Source organism: Anoplopoma fimbria, chromosome 16, assembly GCF_027596085.1.
Source record: "Anoplopoma fimbria isolate UVic2021 breed Golden Eagle Sablefish chromosome 16, Afim_UVic_2022, whole genome shotgun sequence".
Lineage (NCBI taxonomy): Eukaryota > Metazoa > Chordata > Actinopteri > Perciformes > Anoplopomatidae > Anoplopoma > Anoplopoma fimbria.
Genome location: NC_072464.1, coordinates 5,638,399 through 5,658,056, shown reverse-complemented (window position 1 = coordinate 5,658,056; position 19,658 = coordinate 5,638,399). Strand labels below are relative to the sequence as shown.

Here is a 19,658-nt window from a genome sequence, read left to right as displayed (position 1 = left end):
GGATGGTCTCTGAAGCTTTTATCTTAATCATAAAAAAGTGTCTTTACTAATATATATCATATTGACAACTGAAAGAGACAAAGATCCTCTGAGTAACAGTTGAATAAGAAGAGAAAAAAGCAGCAAAAAGAACTGGAAGCTTAGATTTAAATAGAAATAGCTTCCTATTTTAGTGTCAAGAGTTTTACAATAAGCAGCTTAGAACGTTCACATTAACTTTTGCAAAGTATTTCTTCAGACTTCACAAAATAAATAAAGGGTTAGCCTAGTGTTAGAACTGGTGCAATATCACTTGAACTAATCACAGTTTAAACCTTTTCCATCAATATTTACAGTTCAATAATCAAACTAATTCAACATCAAGTTCAACAGGATTCTCCCTGTTATGTGACACTGTGGGGAAGAATATATCTTTTCATTCATCTTTTTTTGGAGATAAAAATATTTCAAATGTAAATAAAACATTTGGTGTCTTAATTATTATACGTTAAAATAGTTCTTGTAGAAGGAAAGCAGAGAACCATCTATAACACAGCTGATTACTAACTTTTCAACGGCAGCGTATTAACATAGAATTGAAGTGACATGTTAAGTCAGTTTATAATGCCATCTTCACAAAGTGTTATTTTCATAAATGTTTGAATGGACGATTATGTTACCTTTGATTATGGACCTCACTCCTGATGGTACACCGTAGACACTGAAAGCTTCCAGAGAGCTACATAGGACTGTTGTTGCGGAGTTGTTGGTGGCAGCATCATGCATACATAGGATAACAATTTCTACAATGTTTATCAGTAATCAATGAGTCATTACTGAAAAGTAAATACAAGTCACTGCTTAATTATAAACAAATCCAATAGAGAAAGTGTGTCACTGTCAAAAGATTTTCCAACTGACCTGACTTAAAAAGCTACCCCACCTAAAAAGTTCAAAGAACCTCTTAATTTTGATGCTGGCACAAGCTAAGTTAAACTGATTTTTATGTGCAAGAACTTTGATGGATTTGCTCCATCTATCATGGATAAATTAAAGGCTGGATTGCAGTGAAGCTGATGGGTTAATTAGAATTGCAGATGGGCCCATCTTCTGTAACTGTTCTGGATATACAGTATACTGTAAATGTGACTAGAGGTCATCATATCTGAGGTTTAACTTTACCTGCTGCCTAAGGACAGAGCTCCTATACCTTAATTCATTACAATTTAATTTGAAACGTTTCACATGGTGTGAGTTTATGTAGGCAGCACTATCATATGGGACAAACTTGTGCATTTGTGCTTAAAAGGTCCATCTGACTCTGTGCACCTTTCATCCAGAAATAGGGTTACAGATTATCTGACAAACTGAAGAGTTTAAAAAATAGCAACTATGTACAGTATCAATTTATGCAAAACAAATCCACTTCTTGCAAGCAGTATGTATACTATAACCTTTGTCTCTAATGTGAGCAGGTTACAAGCGCTATCATGTCGAAGTGTATTAACGGCCTAGCTAGCTAACCAGGATAACATTTTGAAACATAGCCTGTTTGTAATTTAGCCCAGGACACTTGTTTGTCTGATGTGGTTTCACATATGAATGCTTATGGTACAGTATATAACGTTATTATTTCACAAAAATAGATGAAAAGTGATTGTGATGGAGACAAAGTTATCCAACGTCACCATCAATAAACATAATTTACATTTGCACACAGATATACTTCCACTTTTAAAAGATATAACATAAATCATTTTAACAAGACAAACACACTTGACATAATGTGGAGTAAAACAACCTTATTCCGTTATGTACCGAGCACCTGTGCTATGTCCCCAGCGGTGAGCCCCGAAACAGGTGTGCATCGATTACATTTGTGGGTAATATGTAGGACGGACGTCCAAGGGTCTCCTCCTCTCTCTTCTAGAGGATGTAAAGCTGGTGGTCGCTGTGACAATTGAACAAGCGACCCTCTTAACTGCATCTGTTGTTGTCGTAGTTACAACAGCTGTTGGAAATAGGAAGAGAACACGTAGATGTCCTTGTGAATGGCGCATTGTTTCATTTTTCATTATAGTGTCAAAACCTTCTCATAAACAGACTATGGTTAAAACATACCGGATTCAACGTTGGAGTCTCTTTTAAGGAAACGAGTCCACTCTACGACTTCGAGTTCTGCTAACGGTTAGCTGAGTGGGCTAGCCAACTTCAACATCACTGTTTACAAATCTGCATCATTAGCAAGGCAGAAGTAGTACACCCGGGTCGATTACTCTCCTGTGACCAATCCTGCTTTAGACAGAGGTTAGGACCTCCCACCTCATTAGCATACAGACACATAAATAAATGAATGAATACATGTAGGTGAACAAAATAAATAAATGTATGATGTATATGTATTTATGTCCTATTTAATTATCTAATTGTATTTATTTGTATATGCATTCATTTATTTATTTCCATATTTATTTCAGCATGTCTTTAGTTACACGATTTATTTAAGCATTTATTTATTTCCGTATTTATTTAGGCGTTTAATTATTATTTTATTCATTTATTTCTGTATTCCAACATTTATTAAAGCATTAATTTATTTATTCCTGCATTTATTAATACATAATGCATGTATGTATTGATATTTATGTCATCTTTCGTCCTCCATAGGCTCCACTCCATCTTCAGTATGTAATAGACTATTCTTACCGTTTTTGGCGTGGTCATTGTTAGTGAACGATTCTTTATTAGTGCAGGATGAGGAAAGGTCCACAGTTGCACAGGTCAAGCTTCCCTCATTCTTCTGCCTGAGTAAAAATAAGGTTTAATGTAAAAAAAAATGTGATCCGTGAACACACCGTTTAATGCAGATTGTACTTTTGAATAGCTTGATCGGATTTAATGACTTCAGCCCCTCTTCTCAAAGACACATCCTGCATTACAATGATTTTTCTACATATGAGGGAAGACTCACAGTCTAGTAGAAATCCAAAGTGTCAGTAACGCCTCCTGATCCTCTTCCCTTGAGGCTATGCAGAAGGATCTTTTAATCTATAAATAAAGATGGAATGATTTGTGTTGCAGTCTCTAAATTGCAACAGGCTTAGCCCCGACCTTGTTACGTCAGCAGCTCTCGACTCCCCTTTGCTGGTTGCAAGCGAACAGAAACCGCTGGAAGCCTCCTTCAACTCAGATATTCACCAAATCTAGTCATGCCAAAACGAATATTTCCACTGTCAGCTGTGTGACTCGAAGTGACACTGGCACCGTGCCAAACGCTGCAGGGTGAACCGGGCTGAGGGGTGTCACAACGTGCGTGTTTTTCCTCGCTCTCCTCTCTCTCTCTCTATTCAATCCTTGTACTGAGAGAGTGTTTAGGTCGACTCTCTTTGGCTTCTAACTCTCAACACCTTCCACCATTACGTCCCAAAGCAAAACGGAGTTTTTAGGTCTTGCTTCTCGGACCCTCCAGAGGAAGAGAGTCGTTGCCGCTGTGGTCGGCATCGCCATGGTTTTGGCACTCATGATCACGATTCCCCTGCTGGTCCAAACTTCCAAGACCGATGCTCACTACGAGATGATGGGCACCTGTCGGATGATCTGCGACCCATACCAATCCAAGCCGAGCGCCACGGCTCTGGGAGTCATGCAAGATCTGAGCGCGGTGCCGTCTCCGACCCTTGATCACGGGACTAAGGGCTTGCCGGGTCGGCCAGGGAAACCCGGTCCGAGAGGGCCGCCAGGCAAACCGGGGCCACCAGGTCCAAGAGGGCGACCGGGTAATAAAGGAGATTCTGGAAAGACGGGGTATCCTAGTGTAGCGGGCACAGCGCGGACCGAAACCGGCGGAGAGTTAGGCTCTGCTACCGGCGGGGTAAAGATGGCGTTTTATGTGGGTCTGAAAAACCCTCACGAGGGATACGAAGTGTTACGGTTCGACGACGTTGTCACGAACCTGGGGAATCACTACGACCCAACAACTGGCAAGTTCACATGCCAAGTGTCTGGGATGTACTACTTCACCTACCATGTGCTGATGCGCGGAGGAGACGGGACGAGCATGTGGGCAGACTTGTGCAAAAACGGACAGGTAAATGTTGAGTGGAAAACAAGAGAGACTTCTACACCAGATTCATCTTAAAACAAATGTGACATTTATTGAAGGATAACAGGGTATATCGCCCAGCAGTTATACGTGCACGGGCCTAGCAGTACTGAGAAGTTCAGCAACTAAAAGGCGCTTAAACAGAGTGCGCATCATGTTATATAGACTTTTATGAGTTGAATATGATAGGTCCCTAATAAAGGAAGGCGGCTCTTGGTTTAGACTTTCTGAGGGCCTTATCAGTTAGTGAAACTGGGTTTCTTTGATCTGGTTTCTCTGCAGCATGAGCTCATCCTTCTTTATGTGTCTCTGTTCCTTTTCCATCGTACGGCCAGGCACTAGAACGCCCTGACCGGAGTATTTGACCTTCAAAGAGAACTCATAACATTTACCGCAATGTGCACAGTGATAGTGTGATGTGAGAGCATGAACAAAATATACTGTGCTCGATATTTGTATGTGTGCATTTATACATATGAATGTAATATTTACATGACATAAATATATCCTTTGTGTAGGCTACCCCGAAAACCTGTGGTATGCACGTGCTGATTAAACAAAGTACTAGGCTACTTGCCTCGTGTGCAAAGCAGCTCTCTATTGCGCAATAGCGTGGCGGCTGTGGCGTAGTGGAGAGCAAGGTAGTTCTCCAATCAGAGGGTCGGTGGTTCGATACCCGGCTTCGGCAGTCGATGTGTCTTTGGGCAAGACACTTAACCCCAAGTTGCTCCCGAAGGCTTGCCATCGGTGTGGACTGGATGTTGCATGAATGTTAGTTAGAGTCTGATGGTGGCACCTTGCATGGTAGCCTGTCATCAGTGTGTGAATGGGTGAATGATATGTAATATACTACTGATTGTAAGTCGCTTTGGATAAAAGCGTCTGCTAAATGACTGTAATGTAATGTAATGTAATGCAATAGAGCCATGGAGAGGTGCACTTAATGTAACGTACAACCCTGATATCATTGACAGGTGGATGTTGTATTGTAATTTTAGTCCCGTTTGGTAACGTTCGGGGGCTTTCTCTCTTCATTTGCAGGTCCGAGCCAGCGCCATAGCGCAGGACGCCGACCAGAACTACGACTACGCCACCAACAGCGTCGTCCTGCATCTGGACTCCGGGGATGAGATTTATGTCAAACTGGATGGCGGCAAGGCGCACGGCGGTAACAACAACAAATACAGCACGTTTTCCGGCTTCCTTTTGTACCCGGACTAAAATGAGATACTGGCACTACTCCCTCCTAGAACTGCCAGGACTAATGTAAACATTACAGTCATTTAGCAGACGCTTTTATCCAAAGCGACTTACAATCAGTAGTACATTACATATCATTCACCCATTCACACACTGATGACAGGCTACCATGCAAGGTGCCACCATCAGACTCTGACTAACATTCATTCACATCCAGTCCACACCGATGGCAAGCCTTCAGGAGCAACTTGGGGTTAAGTGTCTTGCCCAAGGACACATCGACTGCCAAAGCCGGGTATCGAACCACCGACCCTCTGATTGGAGAATCTCCACTAACAGCTGCCCCTAAACCTCAGCTTAATCTAATCAACACTGTTTGTCAGACCAACAGGAGGATGCCACCGTGCAGCCAGCCACAATATCATATTCAGTATTAAAACTTTTCTCATGCGAGACTAAAAACTCTATATAATTCAATAAAAAAAAAAGATGCTACACTAGGCACGTTCAAGGACATTTCTGTTACGGGTTATTCTGCTTTGGAAATAAGTACAATTATTAGGCAATGATAAATTATGATACATATGAATACATATACAAACCTCAGTTATTATAGATATACAGACTTTATAAGATGGATAAAGATTATTTGCAGTGCCGGTGTTTTTTTCTTTTGCATTTTGACGGGTTTAGGTTGTTATTTGCCATACAGAGGGGTGTACTGAACTTGAACTCAAAAGGACTTGCTGATCACGTCTGTACAGAGGACATTGCTGTGTGAAGCTACAACTTTTGCTTGAAAGTTTGTCTCATAATTATATATATAACTTTACAGCTTATGTATATATGTATTCTGTATATATTTGATCAGAAATATATGAAAATCAGTGAACCTATATGAACCCTACCATTAACTGTCCATCTGTGTAAAAAGATTTATGTCTTCATTTTTCAGTACAAACGTTGGTCAATCATTTTCAATATGTAAATATAAAATATACTTGATTATGTTTTCTAACTTGTAAGAGTTGGCTTTCAGTCAGATCACCAAGTGTCAGAGGGAAACTGAGGCCAAATGTTTCTTGAGATCAAAAGAAATCTAATCATACAGCAGGATTCAGGTTTGACTTAATAGACAGGACATTTTTACAGAAGGTCCAATCATTCTGCGGAAAATGTCATTTCACAGCATTTTAACATCAGACTAGTCAGTTGTTTTTCCGGTTTAATCTGCTTTCTTGTCTTCTGATATCAGAATTCGTTTTGTGTGTGAATGCCTTTGTGTGGCATGCGGTGGTGACATGTACATTACCTCCATTATTGCATTAATGTAGAGTTTGGCAATATTTCCATTTTATGCTACTTTATACTACTATGTACTGCAATGGGCGACTGTGGCTCAGTGGTAGAGCAGGGTCGGCGTCCAATCAAAGGATCGAGCCTCTGCGGTTCCATCCCCGGCTCCGGTAGCCCATATCGAAGTGTCCTTGGGCAAAACACTTAACCCCAAGCTGCTCCAGTAGGCTGTGCCATTGGTGTGTGATTGGGTATGAATGATTAGTTCGAATCCTGATGGGCAGGAGGTACCTCGCATTGGTAGCCATAGTCATCAGTGTATGAATGGGTATATGGTGTGTTAAAGAGCTTTGAGTGGTCGGAAGACTAAAAAAGGGCTATACAAGTATACCATATACTTCAGTGGGAATTATTGCACTTACATTTCGGGGGATGATCTTACATAAAATAAACACATGGTAAAGACACACCTTTTAAAGAATAAACAAGTGGTTCCCAATCTGCCAGGCTTGTGACATCACACAAAAAACAGTTGCAGCCGCTTGTCATGTTTCACATTTCCTTGAGGTTGTTTTTTTTTGCCTAAACCTAAACTTCCTAAAAAGACGGAAATCTACTTTGAAAATACATTTTGCATCTTACACACTTATATTGACACGCTGTTACTGATATGGGCACTGACACTAGAGTGGTATGTAGAGTGTTTGGAGTTTATATATCTAGTTAGGGTCATAGGATTTTAGTTTATAATATTTTTTTTAACTTAAGATTGAAGTTATATTTTTGTAAGTAACAGTGTAAGATTTGGTTGCATATATTAGTGTGTTGCAGATTTCAACCAACAACATACCCCTCCTCTTATTTTGGAAACAGATACATTCATGGCAGGATTAGAATGTTTATATTTAAAATATTAATAAACATTGTTTCTAGAACAGCAACAGCAATGTTTACAGCAAGTGATTTATGTGACATGACTACAGTTTTGCATTTAGTAAGTCTAATGGCAGACATATTAATCACTATTCATCAATGTATAACTAAGATTACGTTTAGGGAAAAAGACCACGCCTCAAATACATCATGACATAACATTTATTTGTTATAGTTACTTTACAGATGAACACATTTTTGCAGGCTAAACCATTGGTAGTGGGAACCACTGGACTAATGTATCTGAGTTGATATAAAGTGGTAAATATAGCTCAACCTCGAGCAGCTACAACAGTAAAATGTTATTTACAAATTGATACATCATTATTAACAATTCAATAATATATAATAAATCAGTCACAGGGGACAATTTATTTTCCCCTTGACTTATTTGATTTACTTTTATCTGATATTTCCGTTTGTGTACTCTAATGGGGGTTTGAATAAAGGACTTTTAATTGTAGAGTCCTGCAAGGAAAAGCCCACTGTTGTCATGTAAACACGATGATGTTCACATTACTTTTGCTTGATTGATAAATACTTCACCAATAAAGACAATGTGAAGAGAGAGGGACAGAGGGAGATAGATAGAGCCAGAGAGAGAAAAAGAAAGACAGAGAGAGACAGAAATAGTTTATTAAGTTTGAGAGGGGCATTAAGACAGAGAAATTGCCGGCATGTGTTTCAGCCCAGTATGCATTTGTGTGTGTGAGACGCACAGGCTGAATATTAAACATCCATACTACTGGCGAAGGAAGTGTTCAGTATACAGTAAATACTGCATACTGCCTTATATTTAGCTTCGAAAGTACTGGACAAAAAAAGAACTCGTAACACTGTAAATGCAATATTATATTATGGAGAAATAAAACTTTTTTTTATTGTTTATGACCAATGTTTGTTTATTTTATTTTATTATCATTCAGCTCTTTACCTCTTAAACTATTTATTCTTACAGTTCATCTTGATGTACCACATGTATTTTTTAGTTACAGCAACAAAACAATGGAATAATATCTCTACAAAGATTAAATGTGTGTATTAGTTTCCATCAGTTTGAAAACTAATGTTAAAAAGGCTCATATTGTGTCAACAAGTATTTCTCCACTGTCAGAGGCTCCTTCCCTTGCCTCTTCCCCTGAGCTGCCTGCTTCTCTATAGTAAAATTTTCCAAATCAGTATGCCAGGTGGGTATTTTTGGTAAACTGTAAATTTTGCTTTTGTTTGCATGCTGCTCATAACATGCAACATTTTGGGCAAAACAGTATGTACTGCTAGTATAGTAAGCAGTTTCGAATTCAGCCACACAGCTGTGCATGCATATCTTGTAGCGGACGGTTTATTGAGTATCCCATTAATTAAGTCACAGCTCAGCACTCCGTTAAGCTGCCTGGACTTGGCGGCTCCGGGACACAAGCCGTATGTTAAGTGTGCTTAAAGCATCGCAGTCTGAAGGTAATCATGTGTGATTCATTGTTATATCTTGAGTCCACATCACACCGTCAGCTTTGTGTCTATGCAAGCTTTTAGAAGTTAATCCTATTAAACATTTTAATATCAGTCTCCTGTCTTGCTTGTTGTGGACCAATCCTTAGAGTGTTCTACTGAGAAGTGCTGACAATGAAAATGTCCTTTTCATGGTCATGCAGGCTTGTCCTGGTTTTCTTCTAAGCAAGAGGGTTCTTAATGTGTCTGCTAGTTTAAATGCTGTTCTGAATTAAAATTGAATAATGTAGAAACTATCAGGGGAAAACATGTAAAGCCACATAGTTAAGTCTGTTGTGTTGATTTGAGAACTCTGCAGTACAGTGCTGCAGACTTCAGGACAGAGGTGACTCCTGCTGCTTTTATAAGTGCTTAGACTTCTCAAATTCAGCATTCATATTACTCCTGGTTTAATTAAAGGGGAACTCCGGCGATTTTACACATCCAAGGGTGTTCACAGGTCTTGAAAGGTTTTTAGAAACCTGACCTGCCAGATGGTTTGTTACACAGAACCATACAAGAAGCCATCATTGGAAACTGTTCGGAAAAGGTTGGGCACATTCAAAGAAATACTTGGTAGATGATTGGATGGATCATCTGTCAATCAAACTCTTGCAGATGACAGTCGGGAGAAGAACGAAAACTTCTTTAAATGTTTTTTTTAACTGTGTTTATTGTCATTTTAAAAAACTTTAAAACCCCTGCGCACATACATACACACATCTTTGTACAGCAATAAAACAAGGAATAACAACCATAATAATTTAAAACCTAAATATGTAATAAATTGATAAATTAAATTAAGTGGGAGGGGGAGAGTCAAATAAATAAAAAAAATAAGAAAAGACAAAAATAAAAGATATGGATCAATAAATATTTGAAATCAATCAAGAAAATATAAATCATACAATGCGTGTCATTATACAAACTAGGATTTTGGGGTCATCTGCAGCACCCAGAGAGAAGTTGTATAGCCCAAATTGTCTAGGATTTAAATAAATGTGTCTTAACCTGTCCGTTGTGATGGTAGGTCTGGCTGGATAGAACAGGCTGTAAGTAATGTTGTAATCTCAGAGTCTTCTTTTCACCAGGTTGAGGGCGGCGCGCAGTCTGCTGACCTCCGGGCTCATGTCTGGAAAGATGTGTACCTGGGTTCCCTTGTATGTGAGTCGGCCTTTCGCTTTGCCTAGGTCAAGTATCTTCTGTTTGTCCACAAAGTAATGCAGGCGGACGAGTATGGCATGGGGCCTCTGCTCTCTGGCCGGTGTCTGGGCTAGTGTGCGATGCGCTCTATCTATCATTACAGGGGAATCGAAGCTATCAGCTCCAAGCACAGAGGGGAAAAAATCAGCTAGGAACTTGACCATGTTACCTCCTTCAGCTCCTTCTTTAATGCCCACCAGCCGGAGGTTTTGCCTCTTACTTCTGTTCTCTAGATCCATGCATTTGTCTTGAAGTTTCTTACATTCCTTGGTGATGGAATGTAAGTTCAATCGCTGTTACTTTGTCCATCGTTTCGCTGAATGTGTTTCCCAACTCTTTGTAGTTGCTGGTTGCTTCTGCCTGGGCTAACTCTTGCGTATAGCACGTATATCGGCTTTTGTTTCTTCACGTAAAGAAGATATGTCTGTTTTGATTTCTTTAAATGATGTTGCAATCTCAGCTTTTATCTGCCCCAGCACCGTTTCTCTGGATGTCTGTAATTCCTCTCTTAACACCTGCAGAGAAAGTATGGTCTCCGGTGTGGTCTCCGTTGCGTTGTCCACCATCTTTGGGCTGCCGACCGTATAGGGAGTTATAGTTTTCTGAGTTTGTTTTGCTCCTTCCTTGCGTGAGCTTTTCCTCATGATGAACGTAAAACGTTTGTTCCCTTTTCTATCGGTTACTGAAGGTTCAAATGTCTGTTAGAAGTTTATTTCTAGAAGCTTCTCCTCTCTCGTACTTACTCCATCGAGCGGAAACCGGAAGTCCTGAAAACTTATTTTTCCTCTAAAAGCTTTCAGTGCGTTTTTTTGCTCGTCTTTCAATGAATAAATATTGTTCTGGTAAAACTAACGCCAAAGCATTTACACTAACCTCCTTAGGAGCTGCTATTGCTGTTCAGAACGAAGCCGGGTCACCTAAGGTGGACATCATTGCGCCTTCAAACTCCTTCCCATGCATCCTGACCACCGGTACCTTTTCGGTGTCCCCCGGAAAGGTGTACATCACTCTGCCATATGTCGTTCGGGTGCAAGAGGAGCCCAAACAAGGTCAGAGTGCTTATCCAAAACACTATGCAGGATCCTGACAAATGTCATAAACTCCTGCACATCCTCATCCCGTCTCGGACGACTTACTCACCGTCATGCTACCTTCCTCAACCCCGGCACACGGCCTACACACTCAGACTTCTGCATTACAGGAACTCGGTTCTCGTTCCTCCATTAAAATAAATAAATAAATAATAAAAACCCAGGTCCTAGCACTTCCTTGGAAATTCCTTTGCATCACCCCCGACTTCGTCTCGCTCAAAGCATCTCTACCTACCGAGAAAATCGATCGGATCTCATTAATCATCTCAAATTTCCTACTGGCACTCAAATGCAGCAAACATCAAACCGTTTCGCTGCTAGCCCACCTAAATTACGCCATCCGCATTATCCGGGAAGGTCGATCCTTTTCGTCACACCTCCTTACAGTTCAAGCCTCCATTCCACATATCCATGACAACGTCACATTCGACAGGGCATGCAAATGGAGCTAAAACTGCGTCTGTTAATAACTGTCTGTCTTCTAAAAGCAAGAAGACAGACAGCTATTAACAGACGCAGCCCCCTCCATCAGCTTCAGCGGCGTCAGGTGGTTCTCAGCCTAAGGCCGCCCGAATTCTCATCCCTCACCCCTTCTTCCACGATCAACGAAATGTATCCCGTTGTCATAGCAGCCATTCTTTGGGGTATATGGTCCAAAAAGACTGAACAAACACTGTCTCATCGTCTCGATATAATACAGTTCATGACAAGGCTGTCTCAGCACCAATTCAACATCCAAGCCTCCCACATCCCAGGTAACAAAACACCATCCTCCGACCCTCTGTGGACTCCTGTCCCACCATTTTCAGCCACCATCTTCAACCGAGGGCTGCACGGTGGTGTAGTGGTTAGCACCGTCGCCTCACAGCAAGAGGGGCCCGGGTTCAATTCAGACAGACAACCTTCTGTGTGTTTGCATGTTCTCTCCGTGTCAGCGTGGGTTCTCTCCGGGTTCTCCGGCTTCCTCCCACAGTCCAAAGACAGGTTAGGTTAATTGATGACTCTGAAATTGCCCGTAGGTGTGAATGTGAGCGTGAATGGTTGTTTGTCTATATATGTCTGCCCTGTGATAGGCTGGCGACCTGTCCAGGGTGTACCCTGCCTTCGCCCATTGACAGCTGGGATTGGCTCCAGCACCCCCGCGACCCTTAACTGGATAAGCGGTTACGGAAGATGGATGGATGGATGGATCTTCAACCGACCCCGAGCATATCAATAAGGTTCTCAGCCGCTGGTTTTCCCCAGCCCACCTCACATAAACCTGTTCCAACCTGAACAATATCGGTAACGTTCACTCGCACCCGTCTTCACGACGCTATCTTTTGGGGACTTTTGGGCATAACCAGAGCTTCGGAAGAGACAGCACGACTAACCCATCAACTTACTCTTTGTCTCAGCTTCAACATCCCTCCCCCCACCCCCTTTTCTTTCTACCTTTTTTCTCTCTCTCTCTCTCCCTCTATCTTTCTCTCTCTCTCTCTCTTGATTACAGGAACCACGGGGGACTCTGCATAACCAGAGCTTCAGAAGAGACAGCACCCACTCAAGACTCTCCACTCCCCGGTTACCGCCAGCCATCGGACATCAGCGGTCCATCGCTCTCCTCCATCGATTCATTCCAGGACCTTCTTTACCCTACACCCTTTCTCCCTTACCCTACATCCCTCTTTCCATCAACCCTCATCCCTTCATCTCACGACCACATCCTTTCATCCCCTACCCTTACCCCTTCATCCCTTCATCCCACGACCCCATCCTTTCATCCCCTACCATCATCCCTTGATGCCTTACCCTTCATCCCTTCATCCCACGACCCTCATCTCTTCATCCCACAACCCTCATCCCCTACTTAGATGCCTTCATCCCACGACGCTCACCCCCAACCCTAAATCCCTTTATCCCATGACCCTCATCCCTTCATCCCCTACCCCACATCCCTTCATCCCACAACCCTCATCCCTTCCTACCTCAACCACCTTTCTCTTCTGAAGTCCTAACCTCTCACTCTAACATGCATATACCATTTGAATCTCATATCATTTTTAGCATGGTCTTTGTTAGTGAAATGCCATTTAAGGCGCTTCACAGGTGAGAACTTTTTTAAAATCCTCCTAGAGGATTCAGCATGTCCATCCCAAATTTGGTCAACAAAATCTGAAAACGTTAACTATGCTAAATTGTGACATTAAATAAAAAGCTGTTTTGTAATGTTCCAGAAATGGAAGTTTTTGGTTAAAATACAGTTCACAGAATGCTGAATAATCCACACCACAAACGGAAAATACAGAAGAGGCTAAAACAATCACAAAACAACTGAAAATGAAAGTTGACAATGTTTATTACAGTGATCTAGTAAAAGCAAACTCACACAAATGTTCTCTCTCACCCTCTGTATTCACTGCCAGTCCCTGTGTACTAAAAATAAAAAATAAAACCAAAAAATGATACACCTGGGCTGCACGGTGGTGTAGTGGTTAGCACTGTCGCCTCACAGCAAGACGGGCCTGGGTTCAATTCAGACAGACAACCTTCTGTGTGTTTGCATGTTCTCTCCGTGTCAGCGTGGGTTCTCTCTGGGTTCTCCGGCTTCCTCCCACAGTCCAAAGACATGCAACTAAGGTTCATTGAAGACTCTAAATTGCCTGTAGGTGTGAATGTGAATGGTTGTCTGTCATTATGTCAGCCCTGCGACAGACTGGCGACCTGTCCAGGGTGTACCCTGCCTTCGCCCATTGACAGCTGAGATCGGCTCCAGCACCCCTGCGACCCTTAACTGGATAAGCAGGTTACGGAAAATGAATGAATGAATGATACACCTTCTTCATTTCATCTTTGTTTGTGAGTTTGTATAATTTTGGATTTGAATTATAGAAATATATCTCAAACAGCACATGAATTGAAGCAAAATGCATATTCTTATAAACATATTTATACAATTATACTTACTGTTATTACATTATAATTATGTTAGTTTTTGTGTTGTTAAATTCAGCCTATAGGTTCCACTGTATAATTCAGTGCTAAAACAGTTTGAATTTTTTGAGTTTGAAAGTTTTTGTTTTTGTTGAACAGCATAATGCTTATACTATCCTGGTATCAGTGTGCAGTCCCAGCTCTTCTTCTCTAATCGCCACCACTTTCTCAAAATGAAAAAATTTCAGTTGCCGAATTTTTTCACATATCTCTTCCCTTTCCAAAGCTGAGCTTTGATTGACAGTCATTTCACTTTTGTCTGTGGATCCAACTGCCTGTCAAGATACTGAAGTTTTAGATATTTACTTCCATGCTCTACCCAGCGACCATATCAGGCAGACATAAAAGGGTGACGGCCCCAGTGTTCCTGGTTCGATGGAGCTTGTGCCCCATCCTGCTTTTCTTTTTTGCTGTGGTCTTCGAGCTGGACTATAACAAAAGTAAAATACTCTTTCATATAATGCTCAACTATCTGAGGAATGGTTGACGTGCACATATGGGTGATGGGATCTTCCTTGAACACACTTTTTTCTGCCAAACTTTTTTGGGGGATATTTGATGGTTTTGTGATTTCTTTGTCTCTTTTGGATATTATAATTTGCTATCAGAAACACATCATTGAACCAAATCAGACGATATTTGAAACAGAATCTGTTGGTTGGTTGTAAATCAAAATCTGAGGATTTGATATCATGTTTTCGGGATCTTAATGACTTTGAATTTTCATTAATAATTGAAATTATTTGCAAATTGTTTGCAAATAGTGCACTCTTTTTACATCTTGTATTTATAAATATATTTATTTATATGTGTTGATATGCTAAGTGATGGATGGATGGACGTACAAGTGGACAGACGGGCCTAAAAGCCTACTGCGAGTTCTCCTTGCAGTTCGCCCTCTAGAGGTAGGCTTCCAGGAGGCATTTTGGTCAGATTATCAAAACAATCTAACTGGTTCCTGACATTGCGTAGGAACAGTGTTCCCCCCTGACCCTGTTCTGGATGTCCTAGCTCTCAACCTGTTCCCATAGGTGAGTAAACTCAAGTTGTTTGCCGTTTAACCATGAACTCATCCTTTCAGTCACTACCCAGTGCTCACAACAATAGCTTTTCATAGAGTTAGAATGTTTGTTGACTGGTAAATAGAGAGCTTCAGTTGAGTAAGGGAAAGTCCTTGACATGCTGTCCCACAGCTTTAGAAATGGTTTGTTTCTTTATGATCCTTTTTACCCCTTTTAACGACTGACGTTTCACAGACCTCACAAATCAGAGCTCTGAAGTTAAACCCTTTGTGAGCCATTGATCCACAAATCGCCACTCTGTTGGCAGCTGTCAGACTCCATCAGACAAGCTCGATTACTGTCACCTTTTCCAGTCCCGCAAGCCTTTCTGCTAAATAAAATGCAACGGGTAAATGGCAAAACACATAAATATAAGTGCCAACGGTGGGACACTGCGGCGGCTGGGATAAAACACTATTTGTTGCTTTCCTGCCTCTCTCATTTAGCCTGTGCTCAGAGGGGCCCCAGGCAGGCAGGTGCATGCTTTATGTATCTCATTGTCACCTGAGCCAGGGGTCTGACACAGATTCCCTCTGCACCACACTAATAAAACAACAAGACGCTCTCTGTCACTTCCAGAAACAAACAGTGGAGCTGGACGACGCTGCTTGCGAGTGTTGGGCGTTGCACGCTAACATTTTGTGACAAGAGGCAATGTTTTAAGATGGGTTTGTCACTGAGAGCAAGCAGAGGGACTATAAAGCAAAAAGAGCACTTAGGGTAAATATTTGACTTCAAAGAAATCCGAGACGTTCTGAGCCGCGGGGGAAAGACTCGGATGGCGCATTACTACAGGGATGTTGTTGAGTTTGCATTTGTTTGTGTCTTCATGCATTTCTTTAATGAGGAAGGCCAGGAAAGGAGGCATGCTAATCAGCAGTAACACACAGACCTAGTCACTTTGCTTAGTGTCACTGAGATATAAACAACAAGTTACTGGCCAAATGACGCTCCTGCCGTTTGATTGAACACATATGTCATTCATTTTGGACCTGCTTCAGGCAGTTTGGTTGGTGGGAGAGCTTCCCGCAAGAAGCTTCACCCATCTACAGATTGGTGAGGCCTGTTGAGCTGACATGAAAACATCACGACCAAACCTGTAAGGAGACTAATAGAGGTAATGAATGTAATGGGGAAAAAGAGAGAGGTATCACCAAGGATTTATACACTTCTGGTCTCGGCTATTTATTTTATTATCTTATTTATTTGGACATACAGGAATATATACAACTTCTGTGGCAAAAAATAAAGGTAATTTAATTTGGAAAGATTCCACCGCCTCAGAGCCAATCCTAGAATCCTAGAATGCAGCTGTCAATCGCATGAAGCTTGTGCATTTAGATCAAACTTTCAAGTTACCAACTGTAGATTTAATGCAATGAGAATTTGCTGTGTTAACTTACAGTTTCTGTGAGCCAATAAGCTTGGGGAAGTAAATGGGATAGTACAGAGAAAAGGAAGCTTGATGGGCTGTTGTGACTGACTAGCCAACCTGACCTAATGGGAAGTCATATAACTAGCATTACATTTTATGGACATTCACTATGTCATGATAATGCATTTTAGACTTTTTGCATGACATTTTATGCAACGTTGTTATGATGAAATGGCCGCAAAAAAAAGTCAAGGAAAAACATTGTGGTTCGGGCTTAAAATAAGTACATAAACTAAGTAAAATGTCACAAACATCACTTAATAACTCAACACTTTAGGAAACTAACACCAGTCTAAAACATCAGACTGGCTGAAAGTCCTGTGTTGGTTTGACCCATACACCTCTCCTACTTTCCATAAGTCATCTATGTGGCTTTTTAAACTTATTATTTGTTTGTTTGTTTGAGTTAGGCAAGTGAATACAGGACTTACATTCAATAGGTGGACAGTAACATCACCCCCTATGAATGTAAGCTTTGATGGTGTGTTAATGTGTGATGATGAACACTTCGACACAGTTTGCCAACATGGTCGCTGTTACAAGGTACCAACAACTATAAACTGATCACAGTCAGATGTGTTCCTAGGCTGTGGCAAAAAGAAAATTATAAATCAATGCCACTTTGGTGTAGCTGTCCCTGACATTAATCATTGCTGTACAGGTCTTTGCATTTTTGTCATTATTCAAACCTCTCCCTTAAGTTCATTTATTTGTCTGGCCTTGAGCTAAATAACTTAAAGGCAAGTTTAGTGTACATTATGACTCATGCAAAACAAGCTGCTTTTACATTTTATACACAAACCATGCATTTCATTAAGCATATACACTGCACACAAATATGCCTCAAGGGAATCTACAATCTGTACAGCAATCCCTCTATTCAAAGACGCTTGATTCAGGTAAGGAAAGACTACATATAAAGACTGCTGCTACTATTACTGCTTTTATTATCATTATTATATCCACTTCTACTATTAGTAGCAATCATTTTTCTATTATTGTTTCTATTAGTAGTGCTATTACTGCTACTACTACCCTCATTATCCACTACTCCCTAAGGTTTCTTCCTTTTTTCCACATTAAAGGGTTTTATGTGAGTCCAAAGAAGGGGGATGTAAATTTGTGATGTTTGATATTGGGCTATACAAATAAAAATGAATTGAATTTAAAAAATGCCTGCTAAGGTATTGCCCATATCCATTGCAAGACAGTTACGACATGCAGAAAAAGCAAGTCAACATAAATAGACATTAAAATAGGTTTCAGTTGGTCTTACCTTAAAAAATGGGCCATGTGACCACTTAGAACACAAAGCATATTGAGCATTTTCTGATCTGCCACCTAAAAGATTAGGCAATGGTTCCCAAACTAGAGCTCAAGAATTAAGGAGAGACCTCAGAAGTTGTGAGGTGATGGAAAAGAAGAAATAATAAAAGAAGGGGAAAACATTTCTACTACTAAAATGATGTTATGTTTCTGACTTCCCTCAAATCTTTGCTCTTTTCTTGTGATATACTGGAAGCCTTTACCTTATAAGGAATATTCAGTTGAAACAATCTACAAAGGGAACATAAAAGATATGCAACTAATGATGAACGGTAAAGATTGATATATCTGCTGATAATGTTATTGCAGATATATTGACATCCGTGTTCCTGTATGCCTATAAGTACAAACCAACAAGTCGCAGTACAGAAATGCCATACTAAGTTTGGGGTAGTTTAAAAACAGTGAGAGTTTGTTCACCAGTTAAAACTGACTGCATGTATACAAGTATGCTCAGGGGCGGCTGTGGCACACAAGGTAGAGCGCTCGTCCCGTAACCTCAAGGTTGGTGGTTCGAACCCCTCTACAGTCAACATGCCGAGGTGTCCTTAAGCGAGACACCTAACCCCCAGTTGCTCCCCGGGCGCTTCTTAGCAGCCCACTGCTCCTCCGGGATGGGTTAAATGCAGAGAATTGTAATTTCCCCATTGTCGGACTAATAAAGGCTTAAAAAAAAAAAAGCATTTATCCCGGCCATAATACAAATCTAAGGGATCAGTGTAAATATTGTTGATTATCTTGTGTTTATATAAAAGGGTGAAATTATAAAGGTTGCTAAGAGGCATTGAATGGATACATGGAGGTTTATAAGCCGTAAATGTTGAAAATCTAGTGGCTTTGCCGAAGGAGATGTTTGAGGAGCACATGAAAACAGCCACAGTCTTAAAGGGCCGTCAAAGAATGTGCAAAATGAGCTGCTGGATTGCGTCAAGGGACGTATCATGGAGAAGGTTAAGTCAGCTAGATTTATAGCTATCCAAGCAGATGGGTCCATGGTTGTTTCTACACAGACACATTGACTGGAACCATGTGCAAGAATGTTTTTTTGGGTTTGTCCCTATCTTGGATTAATCAAACAATTGCCAGTTTTTGTCTGGACTGATCAGTCTTTTAACTGAAGTTGAAGAAGGTAAACTCCTCGTGCAAGTATACCACAAGGCATGTGTGATGAATGGTGAGAGGGCTGGCATGCAGCAAAAGGTGTGTAAATGCCCGTGATCTGCATTTTTACGTACACCAGCTGAATTTCATTATGCAGCAGGCCACTTCTCACTTCCCAGCAGTGAGAGTTTTCTTTTCCAATTTGGGTGGCATTACCTGTTTTTTTTACCCGGTCACCCAAACACACAGCCATTAATGACCAGATTGTTGCACGAAGGCTACCAAGAGCATCATCTACATCAGTGATCCTCACTATTTTTTTGACAAGAGCCACATTGGCATTGCAAAATCAAAAGGAGAGCCACTTTTATGACAACATGCTAAGTCACCTTTGCAAATGTGCATTTCTTCATATAAATTGGTGTTACGTCCCAGACTTAAGGGGATGAGGGGAGTAATACAATTATGTTATT

At 40.9% G+C, this 19,658-nt stretch overlaps 1 protein-coding gene across 1 annotated transcript; it reads left to right on the top strand.

Moving 5' to 3' along the window:
* The first annotated feature begins 3,478 nt into the window (after positions 1-3,478).
* Positions 3,479-5,768, top strand: LOC129104752 (complement C1q-like protein 2). The gene is made up of 3 exons (XM_054615581.1): positions 3,479-4,066; positions 5,123-5,353; positions 5,633-5,768. Exons 1-2 carry the CDS (start codon positions 3,485-3,487, stop codon positions 5,300-5,302), a joined length of 762 nt encoding a protein of 253 aa, XP_054471556.1. The 5' UTR covers positions 3,479-3,484; the 3' UTR covers positions 5,303-5,353; positions 5,633-5,768.
* Positions 5,769-19,658: the final 13,890 nt, after the last annotated feature.